Source organism: Urocitellus parryii, chromosome X, assembly GCF_045843805.1.
Source record: "Urocitellus parryii isolate mUroPar1 chromosome X, mUroPar1.hap1, whole genome shotgun sequence".
Classification (NCBI taxonomy): domain Eukaryota; kingdom Metazoa; phylum Chordata; class Mammalia; order Rodentia; family Sciuridae; genus Urocitellus; species Urocitellus parryii.
This window is the reverse complement of record NC_135547.1, coordinates 21221134-21240277: the sequence shown is the minus strand read 5'-3', so window position 1 is coordinate 21240277 and position 19144 is coordinate 21221134. Positions and strand designations below refer to the sequence as shown.

General features: G+C 38.0%; 1 protein-coding gene across 3 annotated transcripts in view; it reads right to left on the bottom strand.

The window, feature by feature from the left end:
• The window catches only part of Enox2 (ecto-NOX disulfide-thiol exchanger 2), a 312579-nt gene that overhangs the window by 66235 nt on the left and 227200 nt on the right, over window positions 1–19144 (bottom strand). For all 3 annotated transcript variants that reach the window (XM_077793746.1, XM_077793748.1, XM_077793747.1), the window contains one exon: window positions 15330–15464. In XM_077793746.1, the coding sequence (XP_077649872.1) occupies window positions 15330–15426 (97 nt within the window). In that variant the 5' untranslated portion in view covers window positions 15427–15464. The remainder of the gene's footprint in view (window positions 1–15329; window positions 15465–19144) is intronic.

Genomic DNA, 19144 nt, shown 5'->3' with positions numbered 1-19144 from the left:
GGGATGTCTCTAGCAAGTGTGAGGGTGAGCAGAGAAAAATATTTTTCTGTGGGACTCATCAATGTATATAATTTGATTCACCTCACATCAGCATTGACAACATTCTGTTGGCACAGTTTCATGTGATACCAGGAAAGAAATGCCATTTCATACAGCTGGAGTGATTTACTTGCCAGATATTCTCCTGGAACAAAGACTCTGGGTGGATTCTCTGATCATGAGTCCTGAGGCTTCTTAGGGGCATCTAGTTGACTCCATCTGTGCAGAAGAGGAGTGGAAAGTGCCCTAAAGGGGAGCCATGGGTAGAGGGATCCATAGGGGTCTAGATGGAGATTGGGGCTCCTCCCTCAGATGACACTGCTAGCCCTGGTCAGTACCAGACACTGAAGGGGGAATTTAGAAAATTTCAAGTGAGATGCTTCTTATGGCCAGAACAAAGGCAGGACATGTTCTGGACTTGGGCACCTGCCTTATTGGCATTGCTGCCTGGCCAGAGGCCAGCACTACAGGGTGTGCTTGTTAAATATTGAGATAATCAAGGTAAGTCTTCCAAAGCATGGGGTCCCCTGAGGTATGGGCCTAGTGTGGGGCCTTACTTGCCTACATCTAAAGGCAGTACTGATTTCATTATTTAACTTTGTTTCTATATAAAAATGTCATTTTCTTTGAGAGAAGGGAGTGCATTCTACTTCTTTGTTTTCCCACCTCCCACACTTGTCCTCACTATATAACCTTGCACAGTCTATGGCAAACAAAGTATTATATAAGCAGCTCTGGTAATACAGGGGTAGTTGCAGTAATAATAGCAGGCTCTGCTCCTAATGATTTTACCATGCTCACAGCACAAGTCAGAGGGGCAATACCTGTAAGGATGTCCTCAAGGTGGCTCTGGAGACCTTGGGGGATCCGTAAGATACTGGAAGAGGTGAACCTAAAGAGCAGGAAGAACTAGTTCCCACAGAAGCAGCACTTCAGGTCTAACAGGCCTAGTAGAAGGGGTCCTGTGTCTGGGAGGATGGGCAAGTGGGTGGCACATGGGCATTCCTGACTGCAGTCATTCCAATCAAGCTAAAGCATCTCTCATCCTCACATGTCTGCCATTCTGAGAGATCAAGACTATAGAAAAGTTTAGGAAGAAAAATGTATCTCCCAAGAGAAATTTTTATTTTCATGAAAACATTTACTTTTAGCCTTAATCTGCCATCTCACCCAACATGCTTTTATGTGTATAAATAACACACACACACACACACACACACACACACACACACACACTTCCTCTTCCTCCTTTAGCTCTCATAATTCTACAACCTCCACAAAGTAGTTATGTGACCTTTGAGGAAAATTTCTTAATATTTATGTTCTTCCATTTCTTTTTGGTAAAACTGGGGATAAACAATGACATTTAGCCCAAAAGGTGAAAAGAGGGTACAGATAAAGACCCTCAGCATGATAGTCCTGATTGGTGAGTTTCATTCCTTCCATTTAAAATGTACAAAATGTTAGAAATTCACTGATTCAGACACTCATTCTCACATTGCACAAACATCTGTGATAGGCCTCTGTTAAGATTTGGATATGAAGTATCCCCCAAGGGCTCATGCATTGAAAACCTGATCCCCAAAGTAGCAATGTTCAGAGGTAGAGCTTTTGGGAAGTGATTGTATCCTCAAGGCTCTGACCTCATCAGTGGATTATTCCACTGAGGGATTAATAATGTGATGGCATCATGGAGAGTTGATGGAAACTATATGCAGGTAGGGCATGGTTGGAGGAAGAAGGTCCCTTGGGGCATGTCGTTGGGAACTATATCTTATCCCTGGCCCCTTCTTCCCTCCAGCCTGCTTCCCACCTTCCAAGAACTGAACAGCTCTCCTGCACCACACCTTTCCACCAGGCTATTCTGTCTCACCACAGGCCCAAAGCAATAGAGCCAGTCAACCATGAATTGAAACCTTTGAAACCGTGAGCTCAAATAAACTTTTCCTCCCTTAAATTGTTTGTCACAGGGACTAAATTGATCACAGGAACTAAAGCTGACTAACACAGCCTCCTATATGTCAGCCTCTATATTAGGGCTGGGGAAGGTATGTAGGTTTTTGGAGAACATAAGGCTCTGCTGTGCTATAGAATGCATTGGTTCAGAATGCCATTCACATCTTTGGAAAATCTGATTCCTTGTGCAGAAGATTTTGGAGAAATTGTTAACATTATCTTACCCATTTACAAACTGTTAATTTTCGTTGGGAAAAAGATAATATGAGATTGCGTGCCAACTAAACAATCCCATCTATTTTCCTCTTCCTACTGAAATGTTTGTCTTCCTTTTATTGTTCTGCCTGCCTCCTCATTGTTATTCATATAGTTCTGTCACTCACAACTCTACCTTACCACAGATTACAGAAACATCACTTCATTAAACAAGTTCTACCACTTCGACTGAAAAGGAAATGCCTGTCTCCATGTACTATCTACTAATAAATGGAGACAAACAAAAAAACCCAAATATATAGGATAAATATAACTCCTCCTTGGTGTACTCACCACTCTGCTGTTTGTTATGATTACATTAATATTTTATAAATTCATTTAAAAGCAAATGTATTCAAGACATATGGCTAAAGCCAGAGTATATGAACTCCCTTTCTTCCATTTGTTCCATATGCCACAAATTCCATAGGCTCCACTGCCCAGTAGGGTTTGTTACTGGGTTGTACATGACATTTCAAAGGCTCCTATCACATGGATCACTTCTTTTGTTTGTATTTAACCACTAGGTACCAAAATGGACATGGATATCCAATGCCAATCAAATAAAAAAACTGAAATCATGAGCCTTTTAAAAAATATTTTTAGATATAGATGGACATAATACCTTTATTTTATTAATTTATTTTTATGTGGTACTGAGGATTGAACCAAGTATCTCACACATGCTGGACAAGTGCTCCACAACTGAGCTACAACCCCAGCTCATCGTGGGCATTATATAAGTATTTCATAACCTGAAGAATAAGAGTCCAAATTAAAACACACTGGGTATACAACACAAAAGAAATTCTCTCCCTTTTCTTGGCCCCAGGCCTGGCTTGAGGAGTATTGCCCAATAGTCGGTACTATTGCCATTTATATTAGGAATTCAAACTTCTGAAGGAGATTGGAAAGTATATAAAAGAGTTGTGCAAAATGCCATGGTTTTCCTCCAAAGTCCTTTTCACAATAAATACCCTGTTCTGTTTTGCTTTTATTGTATCTTCTTTTAAACCTTCTTTCCCACTGCCTTCTTGTCTTTTGGCCTGGCCATTGCTGGAGGAGTCATGGATTATTGGTTTGTGTTCCCTCTTCAGAATCATGTATTTCCCAAAGTTCCAGCCTATTGGAAATGCTGCAGATGTCCTGTATTAGTTTGGCCAGCTATATCCTCAGAGTTACACTTTTACTTTGTGATTTTAAGTCATGTTTCAGTGTACTCTCAAGCCTACTTGCTACCTAGCAACTCATGCTTACTTAACCTGGCAATATTATCCTCCATTTCTGTACCTATCTGAGCCACGGAGTTGCAGTGGAGAAAAATGTCATTTCTGTGCTGCTATCCAGTCATCCAAATATCCATGTATATAATATTTTGATGCCAAGACCTGTGCAAGTTGTTGGGTTTGAAGAAATGAATAAGACAAAATTCTTGATTTCATATTCCAGTTTGGAAGTATCCAAGCAAAGATTTAAAATGCTTTATCATCAATTATTATCATCATGATAACTATTATTAAATGTTTACAATGTGCTAGGCACTCTACTAATAATTTTATACAATCTAATTCCATTTGACCTGTGACTAGGTACCCTTCCTTCACATTATAGATGGAGAAAATTGGGCCTTAGAGAGATTGGTTACTTTATCAAGTTAACACAGTCAGTAAGAGAACTAGGATTCAAATCCAGCTTGGTCTAATTCTAATGCTCTTAACCACTAATGCCGTTTCTCAATACAGTATGTAGTTCTCAGAGGGAAAGCTTTCAATTTTCCTCCATTTAGAATGATGTTGGCCTGTGTTTAGCATATGTGGCTTTTACAATGTTGAGGTATGTTCCTATTATCCCTAGTTCATCTAGTGTTTTGAACATGAAGAGGTGTTGTATTTTGTTAAATACTCCACTTTTTTCATTTTTGACCTGTTGTTTTTCTCTTGTAGCCTTTTAAATTCTACCCTTATTCTGTATGTTAGGCATTTTCATAATAATGTGCCTTATGTGGGTCTATTGTAATTTTGTATATTTGGCGTCCTGTAAGCCTCCTGTGTTTGATTTTACATTTCATTATTAAGTTTTGGGAAAATTTCTGATATTATTTCATTGACAAGATTGAACATCCCTTTGATTTGTATCTCCAAGCCTTCATCTACCCTGATAAACCTTCATTTTGGTCTTTTCATATTACCTCATATTCTTGGATGTTCTGTTCATGGTCTTTTAACATTTTTTCTCCATGGTCAACTTTATTTTCATGATTATATATTTTGTCTTCTTTGCCTGAAACTCTCTCTTCCAAGTGGTTTAGTTTGCTGGTGATGATTTCCATGAAATTTTTAATTTGATTTATTGATTCCTCTATTTTGGATATTTCTGCTTAATTTTTTTCAGAATCTCTCTTTATTGAAGTGATCTTTCACTTCCTGCATTTTTTTCTCTTATTTCACTCCTTACATCATAGTTTACCTCACAGATCAGTTTAATTATAAACTTTCTAAATTCCTTCTCTGACATTTCTTCCACTTTGGTATAGATAAATTCTCTTATTAAAGTATTCTGGTTTGTTTGAGGTGGTTTGTTCCCTTTCTTTTTCATGTTGTTTGTGTGTTTACCCATCTAATATGGACCTGAGGCAGTAGAGTTTCTATCCTGTGGACTTATAATGTTCCTGAAGGGTTCTAGTACCTCATAGTTTAGAGGGAGACAAATAATAACAACAACCAATGCAAATAATATACAGCATTAAACCAAACAGTTCCTGGTATGACATCTTCATGTTAATTGTCACAATAAAAAGAAATAATGTGGGCTGGGGTTGTAGCTCAGTTGGTAGAGTATTTGCCTAGCATGTGTGAGACCCTGGGCTCTCTCCTCAGCACCACATAAAAATAAGTAAATAAAATAAAGGTATTGTGTCCATCCACAACTAAAAAAAAGTTTAAAAAAGAAATAATGTGATCAGTTATTTCCCCCAGTAAAAACAGTAAATTTGCAAAGGGGTTTACAATTTTGAATGGTGAACAGGGAGAGAACAATAGAGATGTAGGATGTTATTATTATAAAAGAGGAGAGAAAATAGAAGTTAAAAAAATTAAAGGAAGAATAAAAGAGAACAGTAGAGTTCGGCTGTTAGCAGAAGAAAACAGAATCAAGGGGAACAGATAAGTGACAGAAAAAAATATGTATAAAATAAAAATTAAAAATAAATCAATAAAAATAAAATACAAAACAAACCCAAAATATACTAATCAAACATCCTAGCTCTCAAAATACTGATCCATGAAAAATAACTGCCCTCAAGAAATGCTAGAAATAAGAGACAAATCTTAATATGCAAACGTGTACATGAATCATTCAGCTCACAATTAAATAAAGAAAAGAAAAAAAAGTTCTGAATGAAAAGTTAAAGAATCATTTCATTGGAGTTCAAATTTCTTAGCAATGTTAGGTGAGTTTGCTGGAGTGTAAGAGGAAATTCCATAGGTGTAGCTCCTGGAGGTAGGGTTTATGCTTAGGTAGGCTCCAGGTTCTTCACTGAATGACAATTGGTCTGAAGATTTTAAATCAGCACACCTTCAGGGCCCAGCAGTTGCCAGTCCTCACTGGAGGACTGTATCCCACAAATCTCCCCTGGTTTCCACTCATGTGGCAGAGGAGTCAATCCTTTGTTTCCTCCATCACCTGAGGACCCTGCACTTACTGGTCTTTCTGGTTCTGTCTCCAAACTCAATCACTCCCACCCCCACCCTTTTGAATTCCTGGCCAGGTGCATTTCTCCCAGCTGGTCCTGTGAGCAGCCAGACTCAAGGGTGAGAGGGGAAGCCAGGTGGGTTCACTCGCCAAACTCAATCCCTCCTACCACAGACCTTTTGAATTTCCAGCCAGGTTTGTCTCTCCCAGCGTGTCCTGCAAGTAGTTTGGACTCAAGGGGGAGAGGGGAGCTGGGTGGGTTTCCATGACCAGTATTCCCCTATGTAAACCCTTGTCTACATCTGATTTTCTCCTGGTAACTTATGTCATGAGGTGTGGGTTTTCAAGGCCTATATTTTGGGCCCAGCTCGGGTTTGTCAGGTTTGCTCCCCCAGCTCCCGCCCCGCACAGCATGGCTACAAAAATGGCCTCTTTCTTTGTCCGTGGGCAGCCAGGAGATATGCCTCTTCTTGCCTGCTTGAAGATATTGTGCAGCACACCTTTCGGGTTATAGTCAGGCAGTGCCCAGACATACCAAAAAACCTTCTAAAAATGTGGGTTCCTTTAATTTCCTTATTCCTCCACTTCCCTGCCCTGTGGTGAGAGAACCACTGTTGCTGGTACTGGCACAGCAGCAGTGGAGCTAGGGATTTTTTCCTTATTTTATTATAACCACCTGAGTCCCAGATATGCCTTGAATGTCCAGTATTCCCAGTAAAGACCCTTTTTTATTCACCCACCTTGTTGAGAAGCTGCCCGCTTTCTCAGTTTTGAGCCACGGAACAGCCAGGAAAGTGACTTTCTCTTTTCCTCCATCTTCCTAGTCTCCTCCCCCAGTCACTTTGAATCTGGATGGACTATAGACTTGCTTCGACTAATAGAATATGGCAGAAAGGATGTTGTATCTTTTATCAGGTCCAAGCCATAAGAGAGATGCAGTTTCCATTTCTTAGCTCTGGGCATATGTGCTAGGAAAGCTTTGAGTTGCCATATAATTCATCTGATTAGCACAATGGATGGAACATGTGGAGAAGGCCTTAAAGGGAGGGATTCAGCTGAACCCAGTTTTCATCAGTCCTTAACAAGGTGCCCTGTATATGTGTGGATTCTTGCAACCACCAGATCAACGTGCCACAATTGAGGTATCCCAATCAATACCATATGGAATAGAATAATTGCCCATTTGAATCTTCCCAAATTCCTCATCAAGTAAAGCTTGAAATATAATAAACAAATTGTGTTTTAAAATAGCTTGTTATACAGCAATAGATGAGGAGAAGAATATCCAGTATGGCTAAGGTGGGGTGTCACTGGTTAATATTTATTTATTTATTTATTTACTTTTGGAGAGAGAGAGAGAGAGAGAGAGAGAGAATTTTTTTTAATATTTACTTTTTAGTTTTCAGTGGACACAACATCTTTATTTTATTTTTTTATGTGGTGCCAAGGATCGAACCCAGCGTCCTACACTTGCCAGGCAAGCGCGCTACCGCTTGAACCACATCCCCAGCCCAATAGTTATTTATTTTAAAGAACAGAAATAGAAAGACACTAGCACTCAAACTAAATCAAATGTGATTTTTCTGAGATTACTGAAAAGGTACTTTGGGATCCTGTAGGGCCTCTGTATCACTGTCTTGAAAAACTGTCACTGTACTGTTGCTGTATGTAAGGGCTAGTTGGAACAATGTCAGGTAACTGATTCTGTGCTAGACAATGTTAGGTAACAATGTTAGGTAACTGACTCTGTACTAAGACTATAGTTGTCCACAAAACTCTAGAACCCTTAGAGGCTTCTCATCTTTGATGTCTGGCAAAGAGATTACATATGCCCATTTTATAGTTCAATCCTCGATATTTTCTGGCAGGCCAGTTCACACTGGTTTTTGTCCTGTAAAATACAACCTTCATTTTTATGGCAGGAGAGAGGGATGGCATCCATAATATTAGCTACCCATTAAGTGACTACTTAAGCATTTCCAGCTTTTATACAAATCATTTACCTTAATCTCTGCAACAATCCTAAGGGATGGGCAATATTATTATTCCTTATTTTACAGATGAGATAATTGAAGCTCATAGATTTAATATAATAAGGCCACATAGTATGTGGCTCTTAGTAACCATACTCCTAACCATTTGTTCCTCACAGAGTCTATGAGATTATAGGAAAACAAAAGATATTCTTGGTCAGATTAAGCTTAGTATTTACCTACTCATCTCTGGAGTGGGTCCGTAAATATTCCTGTCCAGGAAGCTACCTTAGAGGTGCTTATTTATATATCTAGAATCTTCTATTTAGATGTTTAATATACATATTGCCACAGTGTGAGGTAATTTAGGGGCATCTTTTTAAAATCCAATGTCTCAAATTTGGGAAACATGAGAAGCTGGAATTGTGGCAAAGATGGGATATGACTTCAACTATTTTCAGAACTGAACTCTGGTTCTAGCTGTCTGGAAGACCCTTCAAACCCTCAGAAAGACTCTGCCTCTACTTAGCAATTTCTTCCCATCCAAGTCCCCCAGGATCCATAAAGAAGTTCTAACTTGTTAGTGTTCCAGAGACATGTGAGCCCAAGGATGTAGTTTGTACTCACAGCAAAACCACTGAAATTCAACCATAGATTATTCCAAAATAAGTATTCCAAATAGGATCTAATTATATATGCACAATTAAGCTATTTTATAGACAATTATGACTCCAATTCAGCTACACATATCTGGGACATTATTGTTATTTCTTTAGAGTTCCTACAAAATTCATTGGAAAATTAAGAATCATGCCTGGATATTGAAAAAATTAATACATTACAGCCCTGACTAGCCACACAGATCCTTTTAGCGACTTTTCAGAAACCCAACCTAAATTGAGAACTGATTAAGGACAGTCTGGCCAAGCTGAAAAATGATTCTGGACTTACCACTAGCCTTTTTGGAAGCACATGTACCCAAAGTTTTGCACAATGTCTCTCAATTCTAACAACATCTCTCTGTCTTTCCTAGGAGATCATCTGAATACTTGTTTCAGTCCATCTGGAAAATTGAGGCAGGCTCTGGCTTATATACGATGGCAAACAATCTATCAAACTGAGCTTGGGTGGATTATGGGCACAGTTTCAATTGACAAAGTATCTCCCCAAGACATCTTTGATCTCAAATTTCTGCCTATGAAACTTCATTCTTATTGTTATGGTTTAGATGTGAGGTGTCCCCCAAAGAGCTCATGTGTGACACAATACAAGAAGGTTTAGAGATTAAATGATTGCATTATGAAAGTCTTAACTTAATCAGCGATTAATCCCCTGATAGAAATTAACTGGGTGGTAACTATAGGCAGGTAGGTTATAGATGGAGGAGGTGGGTTGCTGAGGGCATAAGCTCTGAGGTTTATGTTTTGTCCCTGGTAAGTGAAGCAGTCTGTTTCGGCTTCCTGGTGGCCATGTCCTGGGCTGCTTTCTTCCAACACAACATGATATTCTCCTTCAGAGGGCCCACATCAATGGAGCCAATTGTTTATGGACTGAGACCTATGAAACCATGAGTGCCAAATAAACTTTTCCTCCTCTAAAATTGTTATTGTCAGCTCTTTTGATTACACTAAAGAAATAGCTACACAAAATACCTATAGTTCAAGGTTTTGCAAATACCTCACCCTTCTCTAGCATCTTCCCCCTACTCCTTCCTATTCACATACTGTGTTCTTGCCTCAGAACATTTGATAGGGGATCATGTCCTCAACTCTCATCCAGGGATGCTGCAAACACCTTTTGTGGGGCACTAATTGAGGGTCTTTCCCATTATACATGTGGTTTCTAGATTTCTGGATTTTAGAGTTGAATAAAATAAAATTATGTACATACATATACTAAAGAGTGCTAACCTCTTTATTTGCTAAGAAAAGATGTGTGGAAAAAAATAACAGTGGAACTAACCAATGTTCATTAAAGAGCATTTTCAAATCCCAAATTCAGGAAGTCTATAATCTCAGAATAAAGGGTAGGCCTTTCAATCACACAAATTTAGTTTCATGAAAAATTTACTATATTTTTAGTTTTTACATTTTGCATCAGACTATGGAAAGTGATATTGAATAGTCCTGGGCTATTTTTAATATTTGGACTTTTGAGATTACTCAACTATTTCACTTAAGGTGAATGCCCATATATGAAACTCCCTGTGAAAAATTTCTTTCAAACCTAGAATATCACACACATCCATGTGATTATTAAGGGCCAAAGCTTCTCTTCCCACAAGGATTCACTTTTTTTCTCCTCATGGAAAATGGAAATTTCATAACTTATCAGGTTTCCCCTTTTTATTTTGGCTGCTTGGTCATAGGTGCAGATCAACTTTAGAAACTGAGTGGGATCCTATGACCTACACATCTTAATTTAAATTAACTTCCTTACCTGGTCTTCACCTTCTATTCTCATTTATATTTTCCTAGATGTTGACTTATTTTATTTGTAGTTTTTCTTATAGCATAGCCTCTGTTTTAAGCTGCTTCAAAGTCTTTGTGGAATAAGGTGCTATAATTCAACTCAGTAGGTAACTATTGCTTCCATACTATCTACTCTTCCACACCTTCCAGTCATTGATGCCTAGACTATTCTTAGTTCTTTATCCCCACAATACTTCTATATGTCCCTGGACACTTAGTTCAAATGTTAATTCTTCTGTGAACCTCACTCTGAGCACCACCATTTACTTAACACTTCCTACTCTACCCTGGCTAAAATTATTTTGTGCAAGATTTTACTCTGATACTTGATACACTGAAGTATACTGGTATTTATTTTGTTGCCTCAGCACCTGAACTCTGAGCTTGAAGGCAAGGATTGAACCATACCCATTTTGGATCACCCTGACCTAGTCTGTCTAAAATATATGTATATATATAATATATATGGTAAATTATATATATGTATATATATGTATACATATATATTTGGTAAATAAAATATTTAAAAATATTTTAATGAGTGCCCCAGTATCTATCTATCTATCTATCTATCTATCTATCTATCTATCTATATATATATATGTGTGTGTGTGTGTGTGTGTATATATATATATATATATATATATATATATATATAAATTGAACCCAGGAGTGCTTAACCCCTGATGCACATCCCCAGCCCTTTTTATTTTGAAATGGGATGGAATCTCACTAAGTTACTTAGAGTCTCACCAAGTTGCTGAAGCTGGCTTTGAACTTGCGATCCTCCTTCCTCAGCCTCCTGAGCCACTAGGATTACAGATACATGCCACCGTGACTGGCAATATATATATATATATATATATATATGATATATATATATATATATATATATATTTAATGAACAGTTGCTTGGATGTAAGAACAAATGAACAAAACAGATGGGAGGCTTTAGAGCTATTGTCAGTCAACAGGCAGCTCATACCTGAGAAAAGTTTTTTTTTTTTTTTTTTTAGGGAGAAAATATGGGTCAGTATGAGGGAAGGAATCATTGACTATTTTGTTCACTGCTTTCTCCCCAGGGGTCACCCAGTACCTTACACACAGCAGGCCTCAGGAAATATTTCTTTTATGAATAAATGAATAGACAGTTTCACTCAGACCTTTCCTAATAGTTTCCATGGGGAGTTTTTTTTTTTTTTAAATGTCTGTTTCTATCATTTAGTTAAGGCCTATCAGGTAGTTAAGGCCATGTAATCCTTATCTCAAAGATCCTCCAGCCATTGAGCTTCATGTATTCTTGTAAATGTTTTAAATAATATAAAATATTTCCACATGAAAACAGCTCCACAGCATTTATATGCATAGACACAATATCTATTTTTGTGTAATAGTCTGTTGTGGTTTGGATGTCAGGTGTCCCTCAAAAGCTCAGGGGAAATGATTGGGTTGTGAGAGCCATAATCCAATCAGTGAATTAATCACCTGGTGGGATTGAGTGGTAATTGAAAGAAGGTGGGTTGTGGCTGGAGGAGGTGGGCTATTGGGAAATATGGCATTAGAGTATATATTTGTATCTGGCAACTGGAGATCTCTCTCTTTCTGTTTCCTGTTCATCATGTGAGCTGCTTCCCTATGGCACACTCTTCTGCCATGTTGTTTAGCTTTTCCTCCAGCCCTGAGGAAAGAAGCCATCTGTCAATGGACTGAGACCTCTAAAACTGTGAGCCTTCAAATAAACTTTTTCTCCTCTACAATTGTTTTGGATGGGTCTTTTTGTCTCGGCAGCAAAAAAAACTGACTAAAACACAGTCCCTGGGAGAAAGGTCTAGGCATCAGCTTTTATGGGTGCTTGATACCTGGTTTCTACTATGTTAACCATCTCCTGTTTATCCCCCATGGCTCAGTTAATCTTGTGTAAGTATAGGAGTATTCATGGAATCTTGGGGAAGAACTGGATATCTTTGGGTAGGAACCCATTACATAAGGAGTCCTGAGAGTACTGGTAGGATTCAAGCTTGTTTGGGGGAAATATTAATTTTATGTGGTATGAAGTTTTACATAGTATTGGTTTTTGTAAATTGTTCACCATGACATTGAACAGTACACTTTCTTCATGCCTCATCTTATTTAGTACTGAAAGTATACTTTTATCTGAAAGATAGTAAAGAAAATATAAACCTAAGTCCAGGCCTCCTCGAGGAGCTTGAAGGACTATGGCCTGTCATGAGATACATAACCTCATTCTTTTTCTCTGTTCTCATCAGAGTTGATCAGTTGAGTTCAGTTTTCTCCTTAACAAAGTCAATGCCCACAGGTGGGCAGGGTCTTGCTTTAGGAATAAGGTCCATGAGTCCATATTTTCTATTATCTCTCATTATAGTGCAATCATTATAGTGAGGACACCATGATGAGGGACTCTTCTCTTTTGAGCTCCACACTTGGCTGCTAAGGATATTTAAATTGAGGGGGAAATAAAGGAAACAGCAAGCAGTATCCAACAAATATTCCTTAGTAGGTTCATTTATTCAACAAATATCCCTTTGTGGGTTGGTTTCATCTGGGATGACTTGCGGCTGAAAAATGCTCTTTGACCAGAGGACCTGACTCTTGGGCACTTTTTTTTTCATGTGAAAACTATAATTAGTCTTATTTGACCAGTTTGGCAAAACAAACACTCTTGCAGAAAAGATAGTTGCAAGAAAGGATCACTGTATTTTCATTACTGTGGATTAACTTCATTGGATAACAGCTGTACAAAACACCATGTTAGGTGAAAGCTCCATGCCAAACCCCAGAGTTGGCCTGTCTCTGCTCACTACTCAATGAATATAATAATTATGCCAGACATTGCCTTCATGACAAGCGTGTGTCCATGAGACTCAGCATCCATGATAGTATAGATTTGAGTTCTCTGGGGGGAAGTCAAGAAAGCTTACACATCATTTGTTTTTCATCAATGCCAAAACCTTTTCTATTGTCACAGACAGGACAGATGAGACAGGAAAAAGAACAGTCTGCTGGCTCAATAGGAAACTTCCCTAGTGGCAGAAAAGTAGCTTAATTACTAAGCCAATAGGTGACTTCAGAGAACAGCTCCCCAAGGGTCATTTTCTGCCATTTTGATTTTAAGGAATCTTCCAGGTTGAGAAGAGGATGAGGGAGGTTAATACATCATAAAGATGGCAGGCACCCTCTCCCCTAGACCTTGACAAATAGTGTAGGCAGCACTGAAATATGGTGCCAACCTTCCATTTCTGAGGAAGTCCCCACCAGGTTCATAAGGAGCAGGCATCAGATGTATATGTTGTCTTTAACTGCCACTGTCCAGTGTTTCACCAGGGAAAAATTTCACTCCCAAATTCATTATCCTTCATTGCTATTTACAGTACAAATCTTACATATTTATATGTATTTCTGTGTATAACAGATACATACACATATGCCCATATAAGCATGAAACTTCCCAACATCAAATACTGAAAAAGAAAAAGGCTTGGAAGCCAGGCAGATTGAATCCAGAGTCTAAGATCTTGACCATTCTGTAAAACTTGCTCTTATAATAACACCCACTCATCCCAGATTGGCTCCATTAGTCACTTCAAATCTAAGGAGATCCATTGTCCAATCATTCCAGCCCTCAAAGAATCCCTGGTTGTTCATTTCTGTCATGGCTGGTCTAATGGAAAAGGATGCCGTCTAGCCAACTGCATAGCCCATGATAGGAATTAAAGATTGGTATGATAGTTTTTTTTTTTTGCCTCTGCCACATACAGAATTTAGTCTCCTTTTTTTTTCTCTGCCTATTTCTCACTCATATACCTTTTTTTTCCCCCTTCGGGTTTGGTGTTTTTATGCTTGTTTCCTGACATTCAATGTAATAGCATCTCTTAGTTTATTATTTATATTGTTGTTGCCTAGTCTACCTCATCTCCATTATAACCTATAATGATTTAAAATCTGGACTGGAAATGAGAAATTATTTGAGAGGCGGGTGTAGTAACTAACTAGATAGACAAATGGCACAGAAAAGTGCCATGGCTCTATATTTTTCAACATGAATATGCCTGTGAATCACTTGGAGATCCTGTGAAAATGCAGCTTCTGACCCAGTAGGTCTGGGCTGGGTCTAAATAATTGGGTTCTAAATAATTCCCAGATTATGCAGAACATACTATGAATAATAGGACTCTAGAGTGGCCTGAGTGCTTTTAAATAGGATCACAACTAAATGGTTGTTGGGAGATTAATGTTTAGGCTGTTGAAAAAACTATCCTAGGCTCCCTGAGATGTCAATTCCCTAATGTCTTCCCAATCTCTTTGTGATGGCTAATTAACTGTGACTGGCCAGGAAGCTTTTTTTGTGTGCCTAAACTAAACCCTTCACATGTTGGGAAATTTTTCTTCAGATTTCATATTCAGTGGTGATGGAGTTACTCCACCATGCCCATTATCTTATTGGTCACTTTGTTTACATATATAGTTATAAACAAAGTCATTCAATGTTAAAAATAGTCTTTGGGCTGATATCTCTACAGTCTCCATGTGTCCTTTTTGGGAATCTAGGATTTTGGGGATATTCAAGTTGGTTCTCTTTCCTTGTCTATGTTTTGACTCATCTAAGAAATCTACAAAAGTAGACATTCTTTGTAATTATTTGCCAAAATCATGTTGCTTTTTATTTTGGTGAGCTGTATTTAACATTTAAACATTTAGTCCAGTACCCTAGTCTACATCATATATGCCCCCAGTTTGCCCAAAAGACAATCAGGAGTGCACTAGTAACTACTGGCCACCCAGCCTATAAAGCTCATATTACAATAATGCACACTCTAGGCAGAATCTGGCAAATGTCAACTTCAAAATAAGTTATGTCATACTGTATATTTATTACCACATGGTCAATAAAAAGAAGGAACTTGTGAGATGATTAAAAATAACATACCAGGTAAAATTGGTTGTCCAGCAATTCCCAGTGGTGCCATTCCAAGATTATTCATTGCTGTGGCCCATGCAGTTGGATCAGACATAGGTAGCGTCATTGCAGTGGAATCTACATTCAGAGTTCTACTATTATCAGCTGAAAAGAAATGACAGGCCAAATAATTTGTTGTGTTAAGGTTCTAGTATTTAGTTTATTTATCAATGCAAATTCTGACAAACTCTTTACAGAAATAGTCTGATAGGCAAGTGGGGGTTAAGGCCTCAATGCTTGAAAACAATATAGCTTAAACTGGCAGGAAGTCATGGAATTTGAAAGCATTTTACCAGATGGCATTGTAGTGTGTTTCCTTCCTGCTCTCCTTCCCTCCCATCCTTCTCTCCTTTTATTATTATTTTTTAATCCAAGGGAACACACCACAGGAGTTTGAGAGGATTAAGAAGTTTCCTATTCTCAGTCTACGAGCATATGATTACTGCAGCAACTTCCACCCAAACTACTCCTGTATGCAAAACAAGAAAAAGCATCACAGGGTTTCTGTAGTTGGTGATAAAATATGAATATTATACAACTGATGCAATTTTATATTTTTGAGGAAGTACTATTAAAAGAGCTGAGCAATCATCAGCAGACATCAAATTAGCCAAATGAGTATTTTGGAGGTCAGGGGAATACCAGTAAAAAGCAGACAGGAGATGTGGCCCCTGCCCTCAATGGTTATATAATCTAGTTGAAGAGACTGATGATGATGGTAATGAGGATGAACTATTAGCACTACTATCACCACCTCCACCCACTACTACCACTAATTATTGAACACTTGCTACAGGCCAGGTAAAGCACTTGGCATGCACTATTCTCATTTACCTATCAGCACGATCCTATGAGGTATAAGTATTTATTTCTTAAGTTAATAGAAGTTTTAAAAGATCACATATATTATCCAAGGTCATACAGGATGCAGAAGTTTTAGCCACTATGCCTTACTATTTCCAATTAAATTATTAGAAAACAATGAAATACTCAAATGGTATAAAACAAATTATTGAAATTGAAGGAATAAATAACTACAATGGCCTAAATAGGTAGGAAATACTTAATGGAGAACAGGATTTGAAAGAATGGGACAGATTTCTAAAGAATATGTCTTTGAGTGATGGATATTTATTAGATTGGTAAAGAAGAGATGGGTAATATAAGAAGAGGTTGACATAAGTATAGACTTTGTTTTGCCAGCTCATGTATCTACTGCACAGTTGAGAGTGATATAGCCACAAATCATCTAGGCACAAAAGACATTTAATTTTGGAAATTTCCTCTGACTACTTATAGTCACAGAAAAAAAAGAAACTTTCCATGGCTTTCCCCCAACTCTCAGCATGCACTTACGCCAATTATACCCCAGAAGGCAACTCTGTTCTAATAGTAGCTTGTCCATCACGTCCTTCCAACTTGGCAAAATCAAGGGATGATCCTTGGTCGGGTTATTTATACATGTTCTATTTTGGTTACTGATTGGTCAGAACAAGCAAATGAAAATATCCAAAGATTATATTTCTGAAATATTAGTTTTTGACATTCTTCTCTGTTGCCTTTGTCTCCTCCTCAATAAACACCACACACACACACACACACACACACACCCCACAAAGAGTGACTGATGGTTGGGCCGGGGATGTGGCTCAAGCGGTAGCATGCTCGCCTGGCATGCATGTGGCTCTGGGTTTGATCCTCAGCACCACATACAAATAAAGATATTGTGTCCACTGAAAACTAAAAAATAAATATTAAAAAATTCTCTATCTCTCTAAATAAAAAAAAAAAAAGAGTGACTGATGGCCCTAAGCATTCATTACTGCAGTCAGAAGCTATATTTCAGGGCTGGTGATTTCTCCATCTGTAGGAACTGTAGTTTTCACACCCAATTTTCAGAGCTCTCTTAGGAGGGTGTATCTTGAGGCTAGAAATAGCCTCCCTGTAAATATTATCAAGAAAATAAACATGGGGCATAAAATATCCTTTGGGTCAAGAGTTTACATAGTAACAATTAGGTTCATCTAGACTTCCAGTCTCCAGCTAGAGCAGACAAGATTTTAGGGAATGTTATAGCCAGAAGGGACCTTCAGAGATTATCAAGTTCAGACTTTGATTTTCTCTGGTGACTGGAGAAGGACTCTGAGTAAGCAGGTAGGGTTAGAAGGACTGGGCCCCAATGTGATTTTTTTTTTCTTTTTAGCAGCAGTAGCTTGGCTAATCATTGAATCTGCAGTCCTGGGAAATATGAGAAAATCAGGAATTCTTTTCAACACAGGATTTGAGATCAAAGAATGAGAATTTACAATGTGCCAACTAGCCAAATTCTGGACTATTTTGCAGGTGAGGAAGGAGGAAGTGAAAATGATCCAGAATGTCAATTTTTAAAAAGAACAACACAGTATTACCATTTTCAAAATGCATATTAATTACAAATGCCTGCTAAAATTCTAGTAAATACAGTCCCTGCTTAGGCTTGCTTACATGTACAGACATAGAACATATGTAATTAACAGCATTATTTTGCCACAATGAATAAAGTTCTGGAATTGTTAAGAAGTGCTGCTTTAAAAAGCCCTTCTCACTGGGTGTAATGGTGCATGCCTGTAATCCTAGCAGCTCAAGAGGCTGAGGCAGGAGGATCAGAAGTTCAAAGCCAGCCCCAGCAATTTAGTGAGGCTCTAAGCAACTTAGTGAGATTCTGCCTTAAAATTAAAAATAAATAAATAAATAAATAAAATATGGTGGTGTAACTCAGTGGTAAAGTACCTCTGGGATCAATCCCTAGTACACCACAAACAAACAAAACTAATAAAGGCCCTTTTTGTCTTCCTCCCTTCCCCCAACACCCATCTCTATATGTCAAATCATACTCATTTTTTCAAGGGTCATCTCAAATCCACCTTGTCTAAAAGTCAAATCACTGGAATTATGGACTTAACTACTCCTCCCTATATATTCTCATAAAATTTTATCTATGAGTTGATTTTCATGTTTGCTTATTCTTCCATTCCTTCCCTCAAATCAAACCTGTTTTTTTTGTTTTGTTTATTTTTTATTTAATTTATTTTTTGTGGTGCTGGGGAATGAACCTTGACATGCTGGGCAGGCACTCTACTATTGAGCTACCTCTCCAGCTCTCAAACCAAACTTTTTTGACTCTTACTATATGGTAGTGATGAGGAGTTCAGAGATGAACAAAAGTCAGTTAGTGCTCTTGAAGAACTTGCAACATAGTGAGAGGCACAGGCATATAATCAACCAAATATAAATTGTTGTAATGAGTTCTATAATAAAACTATGAGTAAAGTGCTATGGGAACACAGAAAAGTAATTAAAGTTATAGGAAAGGGTTTGGGTGTGTATGTTTGGTGTTAGGGGTAGAGGAGATGAGGAATATCAGGGAAGCCTTTGCTGGGAAAGAATAATTTGAAATGAGTCCTTAAGGAGTGATACAATTTTCTTCAAGATAGTAAATGGAAGATTAGGTTAGAAGAGCATTCCAGGAAGCAAGAAGAACTGAGCATTCACTACTGACTACCTTGAATTATAGCTATTGGGTATACATCTCTCTTTCACTAGCTTATGGCTCCTTTAGGTCAGAACAGGGTTTGAGGCATTTTTGTTTTCCCAATTCCTAATTCAGTGTCAGGTTTAAAATAGATATCCAAAAGCCATTTGAATAAATGACTAACAAAAGTCAAGTTATATTAACTTTGGGCACAATAAGCAATTTTATGCAATGCTATTCATTGATTATTTGCATACCTGATCAGAATGATAAA